This window comes from Parasteatoda tepidariorum, chromosome 4 (genome assembly GCF_982258835.1).
Source record: "Parasteatoda tepidariorum strain Cologne lab strain chromosome 4, Ptep-v5.0, whole genome shotgun sequence".
NCBI classification, from domain to species: Eukaryota; Metazoa; Arthropoda; class Arachnida; order Araneae; family Theridiidae; genus Parasteatoda; species Parasteatoda tepidariorum.
The window spans coordinates 114,132,517-114,151,337 of NC_141758.1; the positions used below are offsets into that span (position 1 = coordinate 114,132,517).

At 28.7% G+C, this 18,821-nt stretch overlaps 1 protein-coding gene across 1 annotated transcript; it reads right to left on the minus strand.

The window, feature by feature from the left end:
* Window positions 1–1,299: 1,299 nt before the first annotated feature.
* LOC107449080 (guanine nucleotide exchange factor subunit RIC1-like) lies at window positions 1,300–18,327 on the minus strand. The gene is made up of 7 exons (XM_087162360.1): window positions 18,289–18,327; window positions 17,389–17,480; window positions 16,168–16,256; window positions 15,924–16,068; window positions 14,489–14,531; window positions 13,005–13,107; window positions 1,300–1,447 (listed from the first exon to the last, which is right to left on the minus strand). Exons 1-4 carry the CDS (start codon window positions 18,325–18,327, stop codon window positions 15,932–15,934), a joined length of 357 nt encoding a protein of 118 aa, XP_087018486.1. The 3' UTR covers window positions 1,300–1,447; window positions 13,005–13,107; window positions 14,489–14,531; window positions 15,924–15,931.
* Window positions 18,328–18,821: the final 494 nt, after the last annotated feature.

The window sequence follows — 18,821 nt, forward strand, 5'->3', positions numbered from 1 at the left end:
TTTTAATTGTATTTATTTATTTATTATTACTTCCTACTGCTGCTCGAAAAAAAACCATTTTTTGGGAAGTTACCGTCCACAATTGAAATTTCAAAAGTCGAATAAGACAATGTAATAACTCTTCCCTTCAATCAGAGTTAAATAGTTACAAGTCAATTATTTCAATCAACTTAAAAAAGAAAATTTTGAAAACATATTTTTTATCAATCAATCCAAAAACTGTTCTAGATACATATTAAGTTATACTAAAGGGAATATTTCGATAGAGTTTATATTATACACCTATTATTATTTTTTTACTTAAAATTACTCAAGTTATATGATTAAATGAATGAACAGTAATGATAGTTTTCACTGCTTACCCTCATTTTTCCTGCCGTTTTAACAAAATAAAGAAATAAGTTTGATTTTAATAAATTAAATTGCTTCTTTTTGTTTCAAGCAATAAATTAATTCGTCAAAACTGATTCCAATTCTTGGGATAATAAAATCATTGTTCAATTGAACATTAATGAAAAATTAACCTTATTGACTCCTTTCTGCAAAATAGAAACATTTTCTAATTAAAATTTTTGAAAAGAACCTACATTAAAACAATTTTCTGAACATGATAATGACAGCTATAAAATAATTTAAAATCCAAAAATGTATTAATATACCTTATTTGAGTATTAAGAAAAACCTAAAGTTAGAAAAAGAAGGAATTTTTGAGACGAGGATTAGCACGGTCTTGGATTTTTTTTCCTACAATTTTCTATTTTTTGTATTTGCCGTTAAACAAAATAAGACCTACCAGGCATTTTCCTGCTATAACAATACCTACTTCATGGATTGTGCTAAGTTGAGAAATAATATTAAAAGCTTCTTTTAACAATTTTTTTCATAATTATCTTTTTTAAAAGGCAGCTTTCTTAAAGTTATCAGGTGAGAGTAAGTTTGAACGTCGGAATAAAATTGTAGCTCACTAGTTTTTTTTAAGATTTAAAAAACAAAATAACCTATTGTATTTTTTTTATTACTATTATCTTTTTTTTCGTTGCTTACATTTGCATTTACTTTTTATTTTTCAAATAGGAAATAATGAAGAATATAATCAATAATTTATATTCATTTTTTCGAAAGAAATAGTTATGCTTAGTAAATAGTCAGCTATTTTGCATCGAGTAATTTTAAAGCAGCAGAATATTTTCAACTTCTTAATTAGGTTTCAATTTCAACTAACTGGAAATAATTCTAAGCTTTCTTTTATTAAAAACGTGACTAGAATTTTTTGTTGAAAAAACCGTGTCTTACCTCTCCATGTAACGCAAATGCTGGTTAGTTTCACCAAAAAGTCATCCACAAAAGCAAAATTTCGCCCGATACTTGATCCAGGAGTTCCCTGTCTTCTGAAATGACCCTGTCTTCGGTTCAACTGAGGAATAAAGTAAAGTTGCTTAATTTTTTTCTGAAAAAGAGTTTAGTTATAATAATTAGAATAAAAAGTAATAATAGTAATAATAAAAAAGCAATAGTTGTTAACTTTTTATAAAAGAAGCTCGGTGCTGTAGGGAAGGCGGAGAGTCCAAGAGCGAGAGTAAAATCTCGAAATTTGCATGCACCGAGCACAGTGCTGAAGAGTCCCTTTGCCGTCGGACTAATCGAGGGAAGTTTCATGGTTTTCCACCCCATGTAACGCAAATGCAGGTTAGTTCGCAAATGCAAAATTAGAAGACTGCGGAGTTGCACATTAGTAGTCGCAAACCCAAAAATTGGGTCGGCTGTTCAACGACTGTTATAAAATAAAATAATCTAAAAACGAACTTTAATTTAAACAAAAACCTAAATTAAACTACTAAAACAATTGATCAGTATATTATTGAAATTATAATCTAGTCTCACAGGCCCTCAGCAAAGGTACCTCAAGCCTTGTCCTGAATATCATAGAACAACTTGGACAACTTCAGCGTCTCCGGAAAAATTGTTTCTTGCAGTGGATTCCCGCCCATGTGAACCTAGAGTTCAATGAAATAGCTGATTCCTTGGCTAAAAATGCCAGAGATCTAAATCGAAATTCAATCCCAACCACGTTGGCAGATGCAAATGCTTTTGCAAAGTCAAGACTATTCACCCCTTTAAAAATCAAAGCCCATGATCAAATAACTAATCTTGACATCGATAGGAAGACAGCCACTACTCTCATCAGACTAAGAACAAAACATCATAAAAACATGAAAATTTCGACAGATAAGACTAGAAAATATCAAAACTGTGGCAACTGTCTTAATGTGGAACTGACACCATATCATGTTTTTAACTGCCCTGCAGTCGCTGCAGGCCTTCACCTCTTAAACTACCCCACGGAAGAGGATTTGTATTCTTTTAATGCCAAAGAAATAATAAAAACTATTCAAGCACACCATGAAATATGATTTAATAGAGGATACGACACCAACCAAACCATAATCTAGTCTGTTGTGTCGAGAATAATATTTTGAAAAACGTAAAATATAATTAAACAGTTGGTAAAATAATTAGCGGCGAAAACACGCAACTAAGGAATTAAGTTTCATAAATGTAGGGGTGCAGAACCTCTGGCCCGCCAATTCTCAATGCTCCCCCCCCCCCGGCAGTAACCTAACCAAAAAGAAAAAAAGTCTTATTTTTTTGAAAAATAAAAAAAGAATTTGAAATTACTCGTTTAAGTTTTTGACACACTTTATCTCAATCAATGCAGAGCTTTTTTTCAATGGATAACGCTACGGTTTCACGCATAGTTTTGAAAATATATTTTTAATACGGGCATTATTACTATGCACGAATTTTAGTTATCCCTTTCGAAGCGGTCCATGTGTGCCGATTTTATCATAAATTAATGCAATGACTTTTCGGTAGTTATTGCTACCCATTTTCACGCAGTTCCTGAAATCGCGATTTTTTTTTAAAAATACATTTTACGTCTTGAAAGTTTGTAATGGGATATTTAAATAAGCTCGTTTTCGACGCGCCATTTTTGCGCAAACTTTATCGCAAATTTAAATGACATTTCCACGAGGTTCTTAAAATTTCGATATTTTTTGCCCGATATTATTACGAATCACTCATTTCACTAACCAATTATGACGTGGTTTATTCATGCCGATTTTGTAGCAAATAAAGTTATTTGTAGTCACATGATGATTCAAAAATCATATATCGCGATTCGTATTTACGCGGTCCCGCAGTGGACTGATCGTTAAGACACGGTTCTCATCAGATTACCGAAGTCAAGCATCACTGGCTGCGGTCAGTGTGCGGGTGGGTGACCCACTTGGATCAGTCTGCGTAGGGACCGAGGGTGTGCGGTATTGGTCCTGGTTAAACTGTGCTACCGTAAAGTGCTCAACTTCGCGTGCAGGTCGTTGGGCTACCGAAGCGGGGGTGCCATCCCCTCTGCAGAGGATCAAAATTGTGATGGCATGTCTTCGGATCATCCTCAGGGATGTTTTCCAGACCGTCGCCAATAGCCCATTGTGCAGCTCTAATGCGACGTAAATCAACAACAACAACATCGTATTTACGCGCTTTAAAATCATACATTTTGATTCTTCCCGCAATTTAATAATCACGCTTGACATTAACGAGATTTAAAAATCATCCATTGCGATTCGTATTCATGAGATTTAAAATCACATATCGCTATTCATTTTCTGGCGCTTAAAAAATCATACGCTGTTACTCTTCTCGGAATTCAAAAATCATACGCTGTTACTCTTCTCGGAATTCAAAAATCATACACCGCGATTCGTATTCACGTGATTTAAAAACCACATATTTCGATTCATATTCACGCTTTTTAAAAATCATACATTGTGAGTCTTCTTCGCGCAATTTAAAAATCGATCTCGATTCGTATTCACGCGATTTAAAAACCAAATATTGAGTTTTTTATTCACGCAATTTCAAAATCACTCATAACAAATCTTGTTCAAACATCGCTATTCGTATTCACAGGGTTTAAAATAAGGAAAAGGACATCATCTGGGACAAATTTCCAAAACTGATTAAGTTATCTGCCCAAGTTTAATACAGCCCACAACAATAGCTTCTTTAGAAAGACTGTTTTCCAGAATGAATTGGGCATGTTCAAGATTGTGGAGCAGTCTTTAAACAAAATTATTAAATTTTCATTTAATGGCCTGAAAAAGCAATCAGATGATTAAGTATATAAAATTATCACAATATTTGAAATAGTATCTAAATACGTAGTTTTTTATTATAAAGGAAAATTAGTTCCTTGAAATAAATGTTTTCTTTCTTTTTTCTCTCATCTCCTGCCTCTTATAATTTATTTAAAATTAATATTTGAAAGTAGGAGTATATTCCCTACTAATCTTATTTTGAGCTGAAAGGGTTTTGTTTTCATTTTAATATTTTTTTATCTTACAAACTTTCTTTAAACTTAAATATTTAACTTGCATTTATTTTATTAACTAAATAGAATATTTTTTTAAAAATTTAATTCTATGAACATTAAATTTTTTTAATATTAAAATTTGTATTTAAATAGACTTATGTATTATGTATTGTAGTAAGATAAAAAAAAACACGAATTTTCTCATTGTTTTTATTTATTTTAATTTATCTGATTTTTTTTTCCTGATAAATTTATTCTGATTTTCTGATTCTGTTTTTTTTTCCCTTAGTAATAAGTTTTGTCGTTTTTAATTTCAAACATTTAAAAGTTTAATTTTATGCTAACTGAGACTGGGCGATATTAGAAATTATATATCGTGATGCATCGTCAGTTTTGCATCGCGATATAGTATTTTTGAATTTCATTTACTTGTAAGGCAAAGAAAGTCAGATTTCTATCAAAACTTCATACTCAGATTGATTTAAATCAATTTATAAATTTGAAGATATATATGTTTTGTTTAAGAAAGATATTAAATAAATTGACTACAATGTACAAATCTTACTTAAAATATTTATTGAAATGTTTGTTTAGAAATTCATAATAAGCGTAAAACAAAGTGCTAAAAACTTTTTTTAAAGCGCTTTTTACAAATTAATATTTTCTTGTACTCTATTATGCATATATAATTACATAATTATTAAGTTCGATCGTAATGTTCGATTTCTAAATGAAACGTTAAAAATTATTTGTATGTTTAAAACAAAGTGCTAAATAAATTTTAGAAAAAAAAAAACGCTTTTAAAACACTATTTTTTTATTATTATCATTTCAGTTATTATAGTTCCATTATAGTTCATTTACGTCACACTAGAGGTGCACAATGGGCTATTGGCGACGGTCTGGGAAGCATCCCTAAGGATGATCCGAAGACGTGCCATCACAATTTTGAGCTGAGACGGGATGGCACCCCCCCTTCGGTAGCTCGACGACCTGCACGCGAAGTCGAGCACTTTACGGATGAACAGTTTAACGAGGACCAATACCGCACACCCTCGGTCCCTACACAGACTGATCCAAGTGGTCACTCACCCGCACCCTAACCGCAGCCAGTGATGCTTGACTTCGGTGATCTGCAGGGAATCGTGTCTTAACGATCAGTCCCACTGCGGAACCTTATCATTTCAGATAAATAATTAAATTAAATTACATAGTGACCGAATTATGAACGAAAAACAAAGTAAGATTTAATTTCTTAAAAATTAAAAAATTGTGATATTCGATAATATATTTAGCTAATTAACAAATAATATGAAAAGAATATTTTTTTAAAAAAAATTATTATACTCTCTAATAAAACGAAGTGCTAAATGATTTAAAAAAATGAATAAAATACGCAAACCTTTCAAATTTTTTTGTATAAACAAATTTGATTGACTTATGTCCAAATCCAAATGACAAAAATAAATTTTGTTTTAACTTTATTTCTAAAAATAAAAACAACAAGATTTATAAATTTAAAATCAGTAATAAAAACTCATTAAATTATTAGAAGTTTCTTCCAAAAAGTTTTTAATAAATTAAAAGAAAGTAAAAAAATAACCTAACAAATTCAATTCTTTATGGGCGCCTAAATTAGATTGCAGATAATTTTCACATTTAAAAATGATTAATGTATGATACAAAAATGTATGATACAAAAACATGACATTAAACAATAAAATAATTACATTTTACAATGAAGTCAATATCTTTTACTAACATTCAATGCATTATTATGAAAAGTGAAACATCTTGATACTAAGCAGAGTGTTCGTCCTCATCGATAATTTTAGAATCGTCTTAAAAGGACTAAATTGAAAAAAAAAATTTACAAATTAGGTGTTATTATTATTTAAGTACTATTTAAGCAAGCCACTATTTAAGAGCGGAAAAAACTATATGGAAATCTTAAAAATCACTATTAAGATAAACGGAATTGAAAACTTAAACCAGTTTGATTTCATTTTATTTCATAACCGTCGTTGCACAGTCGACCCAAATTTTGGGTTACCACCAGAAGGCAAGGGAACTCCTGGATCAAGTATTAGGAGAAATTTGCCTTCGTGGACGACTTCTGATGGAACTAACCCCCATTTGCGTTACTTGAAGAAGAAAACCACAGAAACTCCCTCGGTTAACCTGACGGCAAGGGGACTCTAACCTATAATGCGTTCACCACTGAGGATATTTTACGTCAGCACTGTGATTGGTGCCAGAAGGGAGCGGAAATTGTATCGACCAGCCATCACTGGTATTTGAACCTGGTCCACCTCATTTAAAGATAAAAGCTCTATCCCCTGAGCATTCACTGCCCAAACCAGTTTGATTTTATAAGCATCGTCGAACAGCCGACCCAAATTTCGGTTACGACTACTAATGTTCAATTTCGAAGCCTTGTAATTTTGAACCCAATTCAGAAGACAAGAGAACTCCTGGATCAAGAATTAGGAAAAATTTTCCTTCATGGAGGAGATTCAAATGGAACTAACCTGCATTTGCTTTTCATGGTGAGAAAACACACGAAAACCTCCCACGGTTAGCTTGATGGCAAAGAGACTCCAACCTATGATCTGTCTACCACTGAGGTTATTTTAGGTCAGTGCTGTGGGCGGTGTAAGCCGGATGTGGAATTAGTTTTCATCAGCCATCGTTGAGAATCGAACCCGGATCATCTCACTGGGAGGCCACCACAGCACATCACTTTATTCATTGATTTAAAATGATTTATATCATCGTGGCATTTAAATAAGTTATCATCAAGCAAAATAAAATTTAAAAGAAAATAAAACAAATGTGGCAAATTTGAAATCTCCCAACAATGTGTAAATTTTTACAAGATAAAATGAGAAAAATAATAATTAAAAATCATAATTAGGCCATTTTCCAAAAAAATTTTTGAAAATATGGAAACTTTTTTGAAGAAAATCAAAAAATTAGATTTCAGACATAATTAAAAAAAGTCGTATAATGCAAAGTATTTTATAATGAAACAGTTTTTGGTTTATTTCATTAGGTAAACTCAAGGAACAACAAAAATGGCATTTAAGCACAAAGTTACATCTAAACCCATGTATTACCCACTTTTATTCTGTTCATAGTTACGCTTTTGTAACATTTATATGAGACTAAATAGTTTAAAATCAATGGTAATTGAAATAAAAAACAAAAGTTATTTTTTGAGATTAAAATTAATGGAGAAATTTGTTTGTGGTAAATTTTTACTATAATGCGTTAGTAGGCTTAATCAATAGCTGCATGCCGAATGCAGCATGTCAGACGTTATGTATTGATAAATCTTTATTTTGTTTAATTGAACTTCTAAAAAAACTCTGTTTCGCTTAATCTAATAACGTAAAGTCATGGAAAAGGGCAAAAAATAACAGTAAATAAAAAAATTTTAATTATTTTAACTCTATGAATTGTTATGGTATATATTTATGTTAATATCTGATCTTATGTTGATATGATGATGCTGTTTAATATCGATATATTGATTATTTAGTTTTCTATTTTCTACCCTGAGCGAAGAACTGGTATTCAGCTTCAGCTTGTAGATAGATAAAAATTTTGAACTGGAGTGTTTTTCCGGTTTATGCAGATGTTGTATCTGTGCAATGTTTAGGTGTGATTCAAAATGGGAATCAATCGAAAATAAGCTGAAAATGCAATTATTACATTAATATCTACAAAAAAATTTAATTGTGGTAAGTCGTAAGTTTGTATACGTCTGTTGAAGACAAATATTTATCCCTAAAAAGTGCCTTGAGAGCGAGACCTGTTAGTCTAGCATGACAAAATAATTTATTTTAATAAAAACACTTTTTTTTTCAATTACAGCAGTATACAAAAAAAAAAGAGTTCAATTAGTAAAATTCCGGCTAATATGAAGACAGAAACTGCAGAATAGTTTATGATAACAGCATGTTGACAAAGAAATGTTTTATTCATTTACAAGTTCTGCTTTTACTTTCTCGATTTTTTTTCCCTAAATGATTATTTCTTCTTTTTTCAGTGCATCTTTAATAAAATAGCGCTATTTTAAAAAAAATTTCCTGAATTCTTTTTTTTTTTTACTTTGAACCTTTCATATTTTTGTATTCTATGTTTGATTACTATATATGTAATGTATGAAACACTGAAAATTTATTCAGGGATTATACAAAATGATATGAATTAATTATCAGATAAACCATCCCCGCAGTTTTTAACAGTGGACGAAGAAAAGATAAGGTAAAAAACATCCTAAAAGTAACTATATATATGAGTTTCACAGCCGATTCAATTGGCACGTTAAAACACAATTTAAGATAATTAAATATTTATTCGAATAAAATTATAGATATATTTTTGAAAAACATGATTAATTTAAACACAACACATACTATTAAACAATGATTAAGACTCTTATCTCTCCTCAACGTTTTTTCTTAAAACAGAATAGCACTAAGGATCTATTTTTTTTTAAATTTATATGCGAGTCATTAATCTTACCAAATTCGGGTAAGGGGATTTTAAATTTGTAAAGCTACAGATTTTTTCCCCCTCAAAAGTGAATTTTAATTTTTCGTCGGGATGCACAAGGTCAACTGGAGAAATAAATCGTGCAATATTCTTTTCTCTGACGAGTCCCGTTCTTCAGTTCATACTGATAATAGGCGTATTTTAATCTGGAGGGAACGTGGCACTAGAAACAATGCTGCGTTCGTGCACGAAAGTTCAAGATTTGGCGGTGGGGGAGTTATGGTCTATCCTGGCATCTCCATTGATGGGCGCACCGATATCCATATTAATCGAAATGGAGCTCTGACCGGTCGCCGATATAGGGATGAGATTCTGAGACCTATTGTAATCACTAACGCTGCAGCAGTTGGAGATAACTTAATTTCAATGGACGACAATTGCAGGCCACATCGTGCTAACATAGTGAATGATTTCCTTTTGGAGGAAGGAATCATACGAATAGATCGGCCAGCTTGTTCTCCGGGGATGAACCCAATCGAGCCTGTTTGGAGCTTTCTGGGCAGATGAATTGCTAGACGCCTACCACCCTTACAAACTGTCCAAGAACTGGAAAGAACTCTTCTGGAGGAGTGAGACAGAATATCACAGTCCTTTATTAATAATCTCATTGACTCGATGCCTCAAAGGTGTGCTACGTTTCTGACCGTCCGGGGAAACCCTACTCCACTATTAAAAACTATTTTCTTTTAAGGAAAAACCTCTTTTTTCTTCCTTTTGTTCCCAAATGCTCAGTAAAACGCATTTTTTCTGTCAAACAAATGTCATTTTTATCTCATATAGCCAACTACGTCTGTCGATAATGTATCAGTCATTCAAACAGTTCTCTAGGTGCAAGATCAACCCACAACCTCAATAACCTTTAATTGTTATGAGCAATGTATTTTTAGTGGAAAATTATCTAGCATTAATGAATGATCTGTTTAAAAAAAATCAAATTTTCGGATTCTTCTTTAGTTAAAACATGTTTTGAGGATGATTAAAACACTTTTGGTGGGCTAAAGATTGTTATTATTATCTATCAGGAGTTTAGTGAATGCAATTCTCAGGGTGGCCACTCAAATCAGATTTCAAATTTCCCTGATTTTTCCAGGTTTTCCAGATAAAAATCTTAAAATTTCCAGGTTTTTGTTTCTTTTTTCTTATAAAGTGTAGGATGTGTACAAGAAAAGTGTCTATATCAGGGGTGGCGAACCTTTATACACCAACGTGCCATTTTTTCCAAAAAATTGTTTAATGAGGTCATAGACGTGCCGTCAAATAATTTTGCCTTCGTGATTATTGGGAAAATAATAATACTAAAATACTATCAACTCAAAACTCTTTAATTACATTGAAAAAAAAATATTTTTCAATCTCTCAGTTATACGCGTAATTCAACTTAAAGTAACATCAGTGTGACTTCTGTTTGTTGCAGATTAGATGACAAATAACTTATATTAGGTTACAAGATGTTAGATTAAGCAGGGCTGTTTTTTTTGTTAGTTATTTATTGTTAACTTGTTTTTTATGGTTATTAATTGCTTTTTTAGCATTAATTGTTAATTTTTTTCATTAATAATTGCTTATTATTTTGCGTGTTTTTTGTGAATTTTAATTTAATTGTTACATATGCTTAATAGTGTAATAGCATTTGAGTAATAACAACTCATAGTGTAATAACAAATGTGATCGGTGGCGTGCCCAGAATATTGTGTCGGGTGCCATAAATGGCACACGTGCCATAGGTTCGCCATCCCTGGTCTATATTATAAAATATTTCATTCAAAATGTTATTTTTTTAACATATCATCTTGAAAAAAATAATTTATTTTGACAATTTGGCAAGATTTTTTATTTATTTTTTAATGTTTTGAATTAAAAATCAAATATTGACCAACAAAAGAGTAAAATTAAATATTAATATATAGTTAGTTCTTAAAAAAACATTTTTTAAAAAAAATAAAAATATGTTATAAAAGGTTAAAATGAAATAGAAAAAAAATAGCATTAATGCAACAATTGTAACAATTTGTCGACAAACATGGCTGTTAGCGATTGTAAAAAAATGTGTGATTGGTTGGTTTGCTGAGAAAAAAAATTCACAGATTTCTTTGAATGGGAATACAAAAGCTTTCAGAAAAAGAGTGCAATATAAAATCTATTATTATTAAGTTATAACCAACTAATTTTTGCAGAATTTTATAAAGTTAAAAATACAAAAACATTTTGTCAAAATAGAAAAAAATTACCACCCAAGCATCGGAACAAACTTGAGCCATAAATGGATTCAGCCTAAGGACAGAATTTAAAAACAGAAGCTAACATCCTAATCCCTTTTTCCACCAGAATCTTTCCTAAATTTTCCTAAATTCCCATAGCGGTCAAAGGTTTCCACATTTGTTTAGCAACCGTGGGAGAATTTTATGTGGCATTCTAGTTTAACAGAGCTGTAATAGAGCAAATTTTGATGCAAGCAAAGTATTGCTAAGTTGATGATATTTCAACTGTTCGGCGATACATTTCCGTTTAAAAAAAGTGGGTATAATGTATGAAATAATTTAAATTAAGAAAATTAGTAAATAATTTATTTTAGTGAAATTAAAAAAAATATCAAAGAAAAAATTTCCAGCTTTTCTTTAAAATTCCTTGATTTTTCCAGGTTTTTATTCAAATTTCCCTGATATTTCCAGGTTTTTTCCAGTATAAAAAAATTCCCTGATAATTCCAGGTGGGTGGACACCCTGTTCATATATATATTAACAAAATACAAAATAATTTTCCAAGACTTTACATGATTATGATAAAATAATTAGTTTCTGACAAAAGAGTTATTTTCTTGATTATTTTAGCCACCATGTAAACAATTTAAACACAATTTTAAATACATTCAATATTGAGAGGCTCATTCTATTTTTTAAATTAATAATTATTTTACTTATTTATGTAATAAAATTTAATTCAAAACTAATTCACAACTAACTACATAATTAATTTAACTGCCATGAAGATTTTAAAAAATTTCTAAGAAACGTCATTTACAAATATTCAAATACAAATTTATATAATTATGTAATAAAGAGTTATCACTTGTAACAAAATGGATAAAATTAATTAACTGTTTTAATACCTTTTCTGCATTAATTTTTTTAAGGATTACATATCAAACAAGAAGAACTATATCAATTAGTAATATATATAAAAAAAAACACTTAATTCATAACATTAAAAAAATTTGCATAAGATATTTTCATATATATTGGGAAGGAAGAAAATTACATGTGGTAAAGCATCTACGGTTAGTGGCACGTGTGAGAGAAATGCGGATGGCACACAAAATTTGATTGCCATACATTTGCAAAAACATGTGCACATTGAGGGAGTGAGTTAATAAGCAGTATATAAGTGCAAACCTATGGCAATCAAATTTTTTATGCCTCCCATATTCCTCTTGTTCACTCCCTTAGTATGCAACTTGCCTATTGCCTGCCATTTTTAAAATTTAATACTTATTTTTTAACATTTCCTTCAAAAAGATTGAAAGAGTTACACATTTATTAAAAAAAAAACTGACGTTCAGAAAGAGTTTGATAAACGTTTGGGACTATCTAAAGTAAAGTTAGCAAAAGAATAGATTAGTTGTTTTGTTCTCAATTTTAATTACTAACAACTACTTTTTTTAATTTTAAGTTATACACCTTTTCATTTATACGTCAATTTACTTCAGTCCCCTGACAGATGGTGCTTTGCTGAATTTTTTGTTTACTATTCCAAAATACTTGAAAAGTGTAATCATTGCTTTGTTAGTCTTCGTTAATCATTGCTTTGTAACTTTAAATGAACTAAGATGATTTAAGAAAAAAAAAGAAGAAAAAAAAACAACTGAGAAAGACTAAAAGTATAATTTTAATTATAGGCTCCCTATATGCTTAGGTAAACTTAACTTTAAAATTTAACATGCATTAATGCCAAAAGTTTAATTTCATTTTCGAAGTAATTAGAAATTTAGATATTTTATCTGAACATAAGCAATCCCAATATTTTCTACAGTAATTTTAGTCCGATATATTACATTTTACTGAATACGTACCTAAAGGATAAATATAAACAGGAACTGGAAGCATTATTCTCTTAGACATAAAGTTGTGAGATCCTTGCTTTTCTCCATCTCTTAGAAATAGTGGCAACCAAACCTTTGAAAAAATAGAAAGATATAAAAATTAAGGAAGTTTTAATGCTATACAAATGAAAAGATAAGCTCAAAACAATATTTGATGAATAAAAAAATTCATATTTTATGAATTTATATTACAGTCCTTTAATGCACTCTCTTTAAATATTAAATGTGTAAAACAAATGTTTAACACACCGCAAAACTTATTTAGCACACACAACTTAAAAAACCATCTATGACGAAAAGAATTAAAAAATTCAAAACATATTTATGTTTCAGTATGTAAATCTTCGTACATTTAATGTCAAGCATTGCTATATAAATATCAAAGTATATTTCTTAAAATATTAGTAATATTAAAAAAAATTCTACAATCGCAAATAATAAATTCTTAAGTAATTATGAAACCAAATTTTGGCATTTTAATTTTGCATTTTAATATCATGTTATGTCCTGTTAATAATATCCCTTTAAATAGTTTTTTAAACTACTATATTCCTGCATCTGTCATTCAGAAATTCTACCATCATTTAATAAAAATGTTGAAGTTATTTATACTTTAGAAAGAAAAAACTATCTCATGACGATAATGATCATACTGGTTGAAACTTTGTTAGCTGAAAAACATCTTGCTATCTACAGGGCTGAAAGTTCATATATATCAAGATGGAAAAGAGTAAAAACTGGTAACCAATAAATTTTATTTTTAGCTTTTTTTCGGAAATAAAATATCCATTACCATTACTCTAGATAAGGAAGTATATTCTTATCAGCCTATTTTTACGTAAAATAATATTACTTAAGTCTACTTATATAAAAAAAATAAAGATCTATAAGAACTTTGAAATCCGTATTAAGTTGTGAGAATTTAATGGAAACTTTTCCTTTTGATAGTAAAGAATTATGTATTATTATGGGAAGCTAAAAGCAATAAAATGTATGAATGCGATAAGGAATATTATAAATGTGAGATTTCTAAAATGTATTTTCTCTAGTTTAATTTTATTAGTACTTTTCCTTATGCACAAAAGGTTTCATATATTTAAAGATGTTTCTGGTGATAAACTAAAAGAACAATGATTTAGCAATTTAAGAAAGGATGTTTACTTTTAAGAAAGATTGATACTTCATTATTAAAAATGTTTTTATATTGTTATTTTTAACTGCATGCATACTGCATACTCTATAAAAAATGGAATATAATAATAGTGCATAAGATTTTTCAAAACATTATCTTATAAGTTAGAAATGGTAAGTTAAAAGTTTTTCTAGAAGGGAAAGAATATATTATTTGTTTTTTATTCCAGATCCTTCCCTCTTAATAAAATTACAAAGGAATGGTTTCAAACACAAAAAAAAGAAACTTATTAAAAATAATTACATTATTAAAGTCCACTTACCATAGATATTAAAAGGGAAACATTTTTCATCACATCAGCAGACCTATAAAAATAAAAAGCACGCTTTGTTTGTTATTTATACAATTCCAAATATGAATTTTTAATCTGATTAATAAAACAGAGTAACATATTAAATGCCTTCTTTTAATCCTGTGTTTAAAGCTCCATATTAAAACAGATTTTGCATTAAATTACAATGTATTTATAGTTATGTATATATAGTAAACGCTGTATATATAGTAAACGCTGTATAAGCAAAAAAAACATCACTTTGTTAATGAAAAAATAAGCACTTTTAAGCACCAAAAAGCAAATTATGGTAGAGGGAAACTATCATGATTTCTATTATTATATGACTGTAAATATTTTTTCAAAACTCAGATACTATTTTCAGTCAAAAATAATAATATAATCAGAATTGATAAATGAATTAAATATTAATTTTTAAAAAAGTGACTAAAGAAACTGAATCAAAATGTGAAATAAAAAGAAGTTATTTTCTAATTTTTTAGCAATTCGAAAATAAAATATTTTCAAAAAAATATAGATAAAAGCAAGGGAGAAAAAATATACTACAGTGATTTAATTATTCTCAAGTAACCAAGTAGTATTAATTACCTCACAAGTAGATAATGGTGCCGGTCAGCTTATTTTCATTTAAAAACTTATCATGCCATATTTTAATAAAAAATACATTTAAAAAAATAGTTAAAAATGGGAATACCCCATTTCAAAGCAAAATATTTAAAATAAGTTAGGGATTCTGGAATAATACTTTTGATTAATATTTTCTGAAATATTAATTTTGAATAAATCAATAGTGGATCTTCTCATGGAAAGCTTATAGAAAAAATAAAATCACAGTATACACTGCACCACAATCACGCAAAACATTGTGATAATTTAACTTTTAAATATAGATAGGTCACAGCATCTCTACAGAAAGAAAATTACTATACTATTTTTCAGAAAATGCAATTTTCAGGATTAGACATAAATTTATTACAGCAACTTATACAGGCTAATCAGTAATAATACAAAAAAAAAACTTTTACTTTAGTTTTATCATTTTATTTATTTAACCAAAGATAAAATAAAAAATGTGTCATTTTTTACATTATATCATCAAGAAAAAGAACCATTTGTTAATCAATTTTAAGAGAATAGAAAACATTTTAAATCCTAGGAGAAAAATACAGTTTAATAAAAATTAAAAACTTGAGTTGTACTTTGAGACTAGTTTGAGATAACTATAAGGACCAATGTATAAGGTAATTTTACACACACTAAAATACTGATATATACCAAGAGATTACTGTTCCAACAGTAAAATTTAAAATCTCCTTCATCTCCAATTTTAACTACATTAATTAATACCATAAACTACAGTAAGTATTAGGCAATTATTTATTATTATGCTCGAAATATCAATTACCCATAATCTCAACCAAGACTACACATCAGTAAGGAACCAAACACACTCCAAATAGCAAATCCATCTTTTTCCCATGTCATAGCAAGAGCTCCTCCATCAGGAGTCCATTTCAAATTTGATACGGCTCCAGCAGCTGTTTCAAAATCTATTTATATACATTAGAAACCTTTCATTAAAGCAAACAAACAGAGCCAATAAAGGTGCGAAAAACTTAAATTACAGATAATAAGAATGATTAGTTTACCAGGAAAGTCTTTACTGGATAATACTAATTGATGTGTGGATTGTAGAGCACCTGTTAAATCATCAATGCAGAAAATTATCCCTTGAGCCCTGAAATTGTATTAAAAAAACATATAATTAACAAAAGCATAGTTTAAAAAAATTTTAAATAACAAAAAATTAAGAAGTATGAATAATCACATTAATATAAGAATTGTAATATAATGGTTGAGTATTTTCAAAATCTCAACAAGTCCATAAAATAGAATTTTCAGGATAATATGCTTCTAAGGGAAACAAAGATCAAAACAAACACTATTTAATAAAAAAATTAACTGCAATCTTCAGGTAAAAATAGTTTAATGACATTTAATTAAATTAAGGGATTCGAGATAAAGTATTTGATGATTAGGTGGTGATGATTAGTTAGATTTTCTATGAACTGGGAAATGAAAGGAACGACAATTCAAGCATACATTAAAGATCAAATTTATTTATTTTTCTGTCAATTAATTTATTCCCTTTTAAACAAAAAACAAATATTTGTACAAGGAAAAAAACTGTCACAGATTTGCATAATAATACCATTTCTATTCATTTGTTTAGAACTAGAAATAGCCTTTAAGCTAATTTTCTAACAAGATATTTAAGTAAAATTTTTATAAGATTGTAATTCCTTTTATTCAAACAAAACAATTTAAGTCATAACAGAGAATATATTTTGTTTTTTCATGATCTTTTAATAAATAATAGATCTCGCAAAACCATCATATCAGTATAAAATGGAACTAGTTTATACAAAAACCTGCTTTCTTTGCAACCACTACATGTCTACGACTGAAGAGTACCTCAGTATATGCTCTAATATTCTCAAAAATTTTCTATTTTATAGCACTGACAATTCCTTTGGATAATGTTTTAATTTTTCTTTGCTATATTGTCTTGCTTGTCATACAATAATTGACAGATTACAGGTAAAGGTTAAAAAAACAATTGATATATTAAAAAAAAACTAGCAATAATATAATTTTACTCTTGCAAAAGATGAAAAGAAACAGCCATACAAAGGCTCACATATTTCATTCTCACAAAAAAAAAATATGAGAAAAGTTACAACAGTTATTTCAAATTTCAAAAGAAAAATCATTAATAACTGAACTCAGTAATAAATAAACTTAGCAATTAAAATACAAAACGCTATCGATAGTGCAGATAATAAAAAAAATAATAAAATTAGGCATACTTTGTTTGCCCATAAGTAATGAGTCGAAACCTATGATTCACAGCTGTACAAGTAGCATTCTGAGCATCATTAGCAAAGATTCCAAAAACTTGCTGCAAGAAATACAAAATAGTTACTAAGAAAAAAAAAACTTAAGACTCTTATCATAAATAATAATTGCTGGAAAAAATCTACTTAAAACCATATCATATTTTAAAAATAATTAGATAAAAAAAGTTTGATATTGATAACAAATTTAAAAACTCAAAACAATAAAATTTTGCTTGAATTTATAAAAATGTGTGATTGAATGAATATCATAAATAAAAGCATATTCTTTGACTACTTCAGAATTTCCGTATTTTATGTCTTTTGTTTTTTATTCGAAAAAGTTTCATAAATATTCTATTTTAAATACTTCTGTTTTAATTCACTGCCACTGAAAAAATTATTCTACCCTAGTCAAAAATGTTGGGGGTTTAATAAAGGCATTCAGTTGATAAAACCTCTTTAAGCTATATTGTTTTCATCATCAGTTATTTGAATATATGTACATCAGAAAAAACTACATTAAAGTTTTACATAAATTAAATAAAACTACAAGTTTTGCTTATTTACTCTAGGCTCCTAAAACAGAAATGCACAAAACTATGATATATGTCACAGCACAAATTATGCTTTACATAAATTGTAATATAAATTACAATTTAAGTATACAATTTATTCACATTTCTTTGCAACATTTCTTCTTTCTTGTAAACAATTTCTGTTTCATTACGCAAGCATGCATACATAATTTTATATATAACTAATTAAGGCTTCTTTTTGAGAATTCAGTGTGCAAGAATGAAAATGATTGGTCATAAAAAATAATGGTAATGGTTTAATTAATGAGAGTCGTTTATATTTGGCAATACTCACAAAACATTTGCAACTGTCAAAAGTTTTGTTGTAATGCATTAGATATAATTCTGCTCCAGAAAAGAGCTATGAACTTTCAAAACTTAAAACTAACATATAAATATAAGGTGAAGAAAATATTTTTTCTTACTCAATACTATCAAAACATTCTATACAATAAATTTTTATGTGTACATAAACTTTTAATAATTCACACAACAAAAAGGAATCATTACATACATGAGGATCAAACTTCAATGTAGTAGCAGTAATAAAACAGGCTTGACCATTTGATAGTAGTACAACTGAAAACCCTCCAATGTTGGTAGAATAATCCATATTTTTCATATGGATTTGTGCATCATGAAATTTGGATCCTTAAATGGAGGATGGAAAAATTAAAGTAAGATTTATGGTATATATTCATAACACAACATTAAAAAAATTAATAAAATGCAAAGAATTTAATAACTAATTTAAAAAAAACGATAACATCTCAATTTTCAATGCAAAACTTTGAACAATGTTTACACAAAAAAATTAAACATTAACAT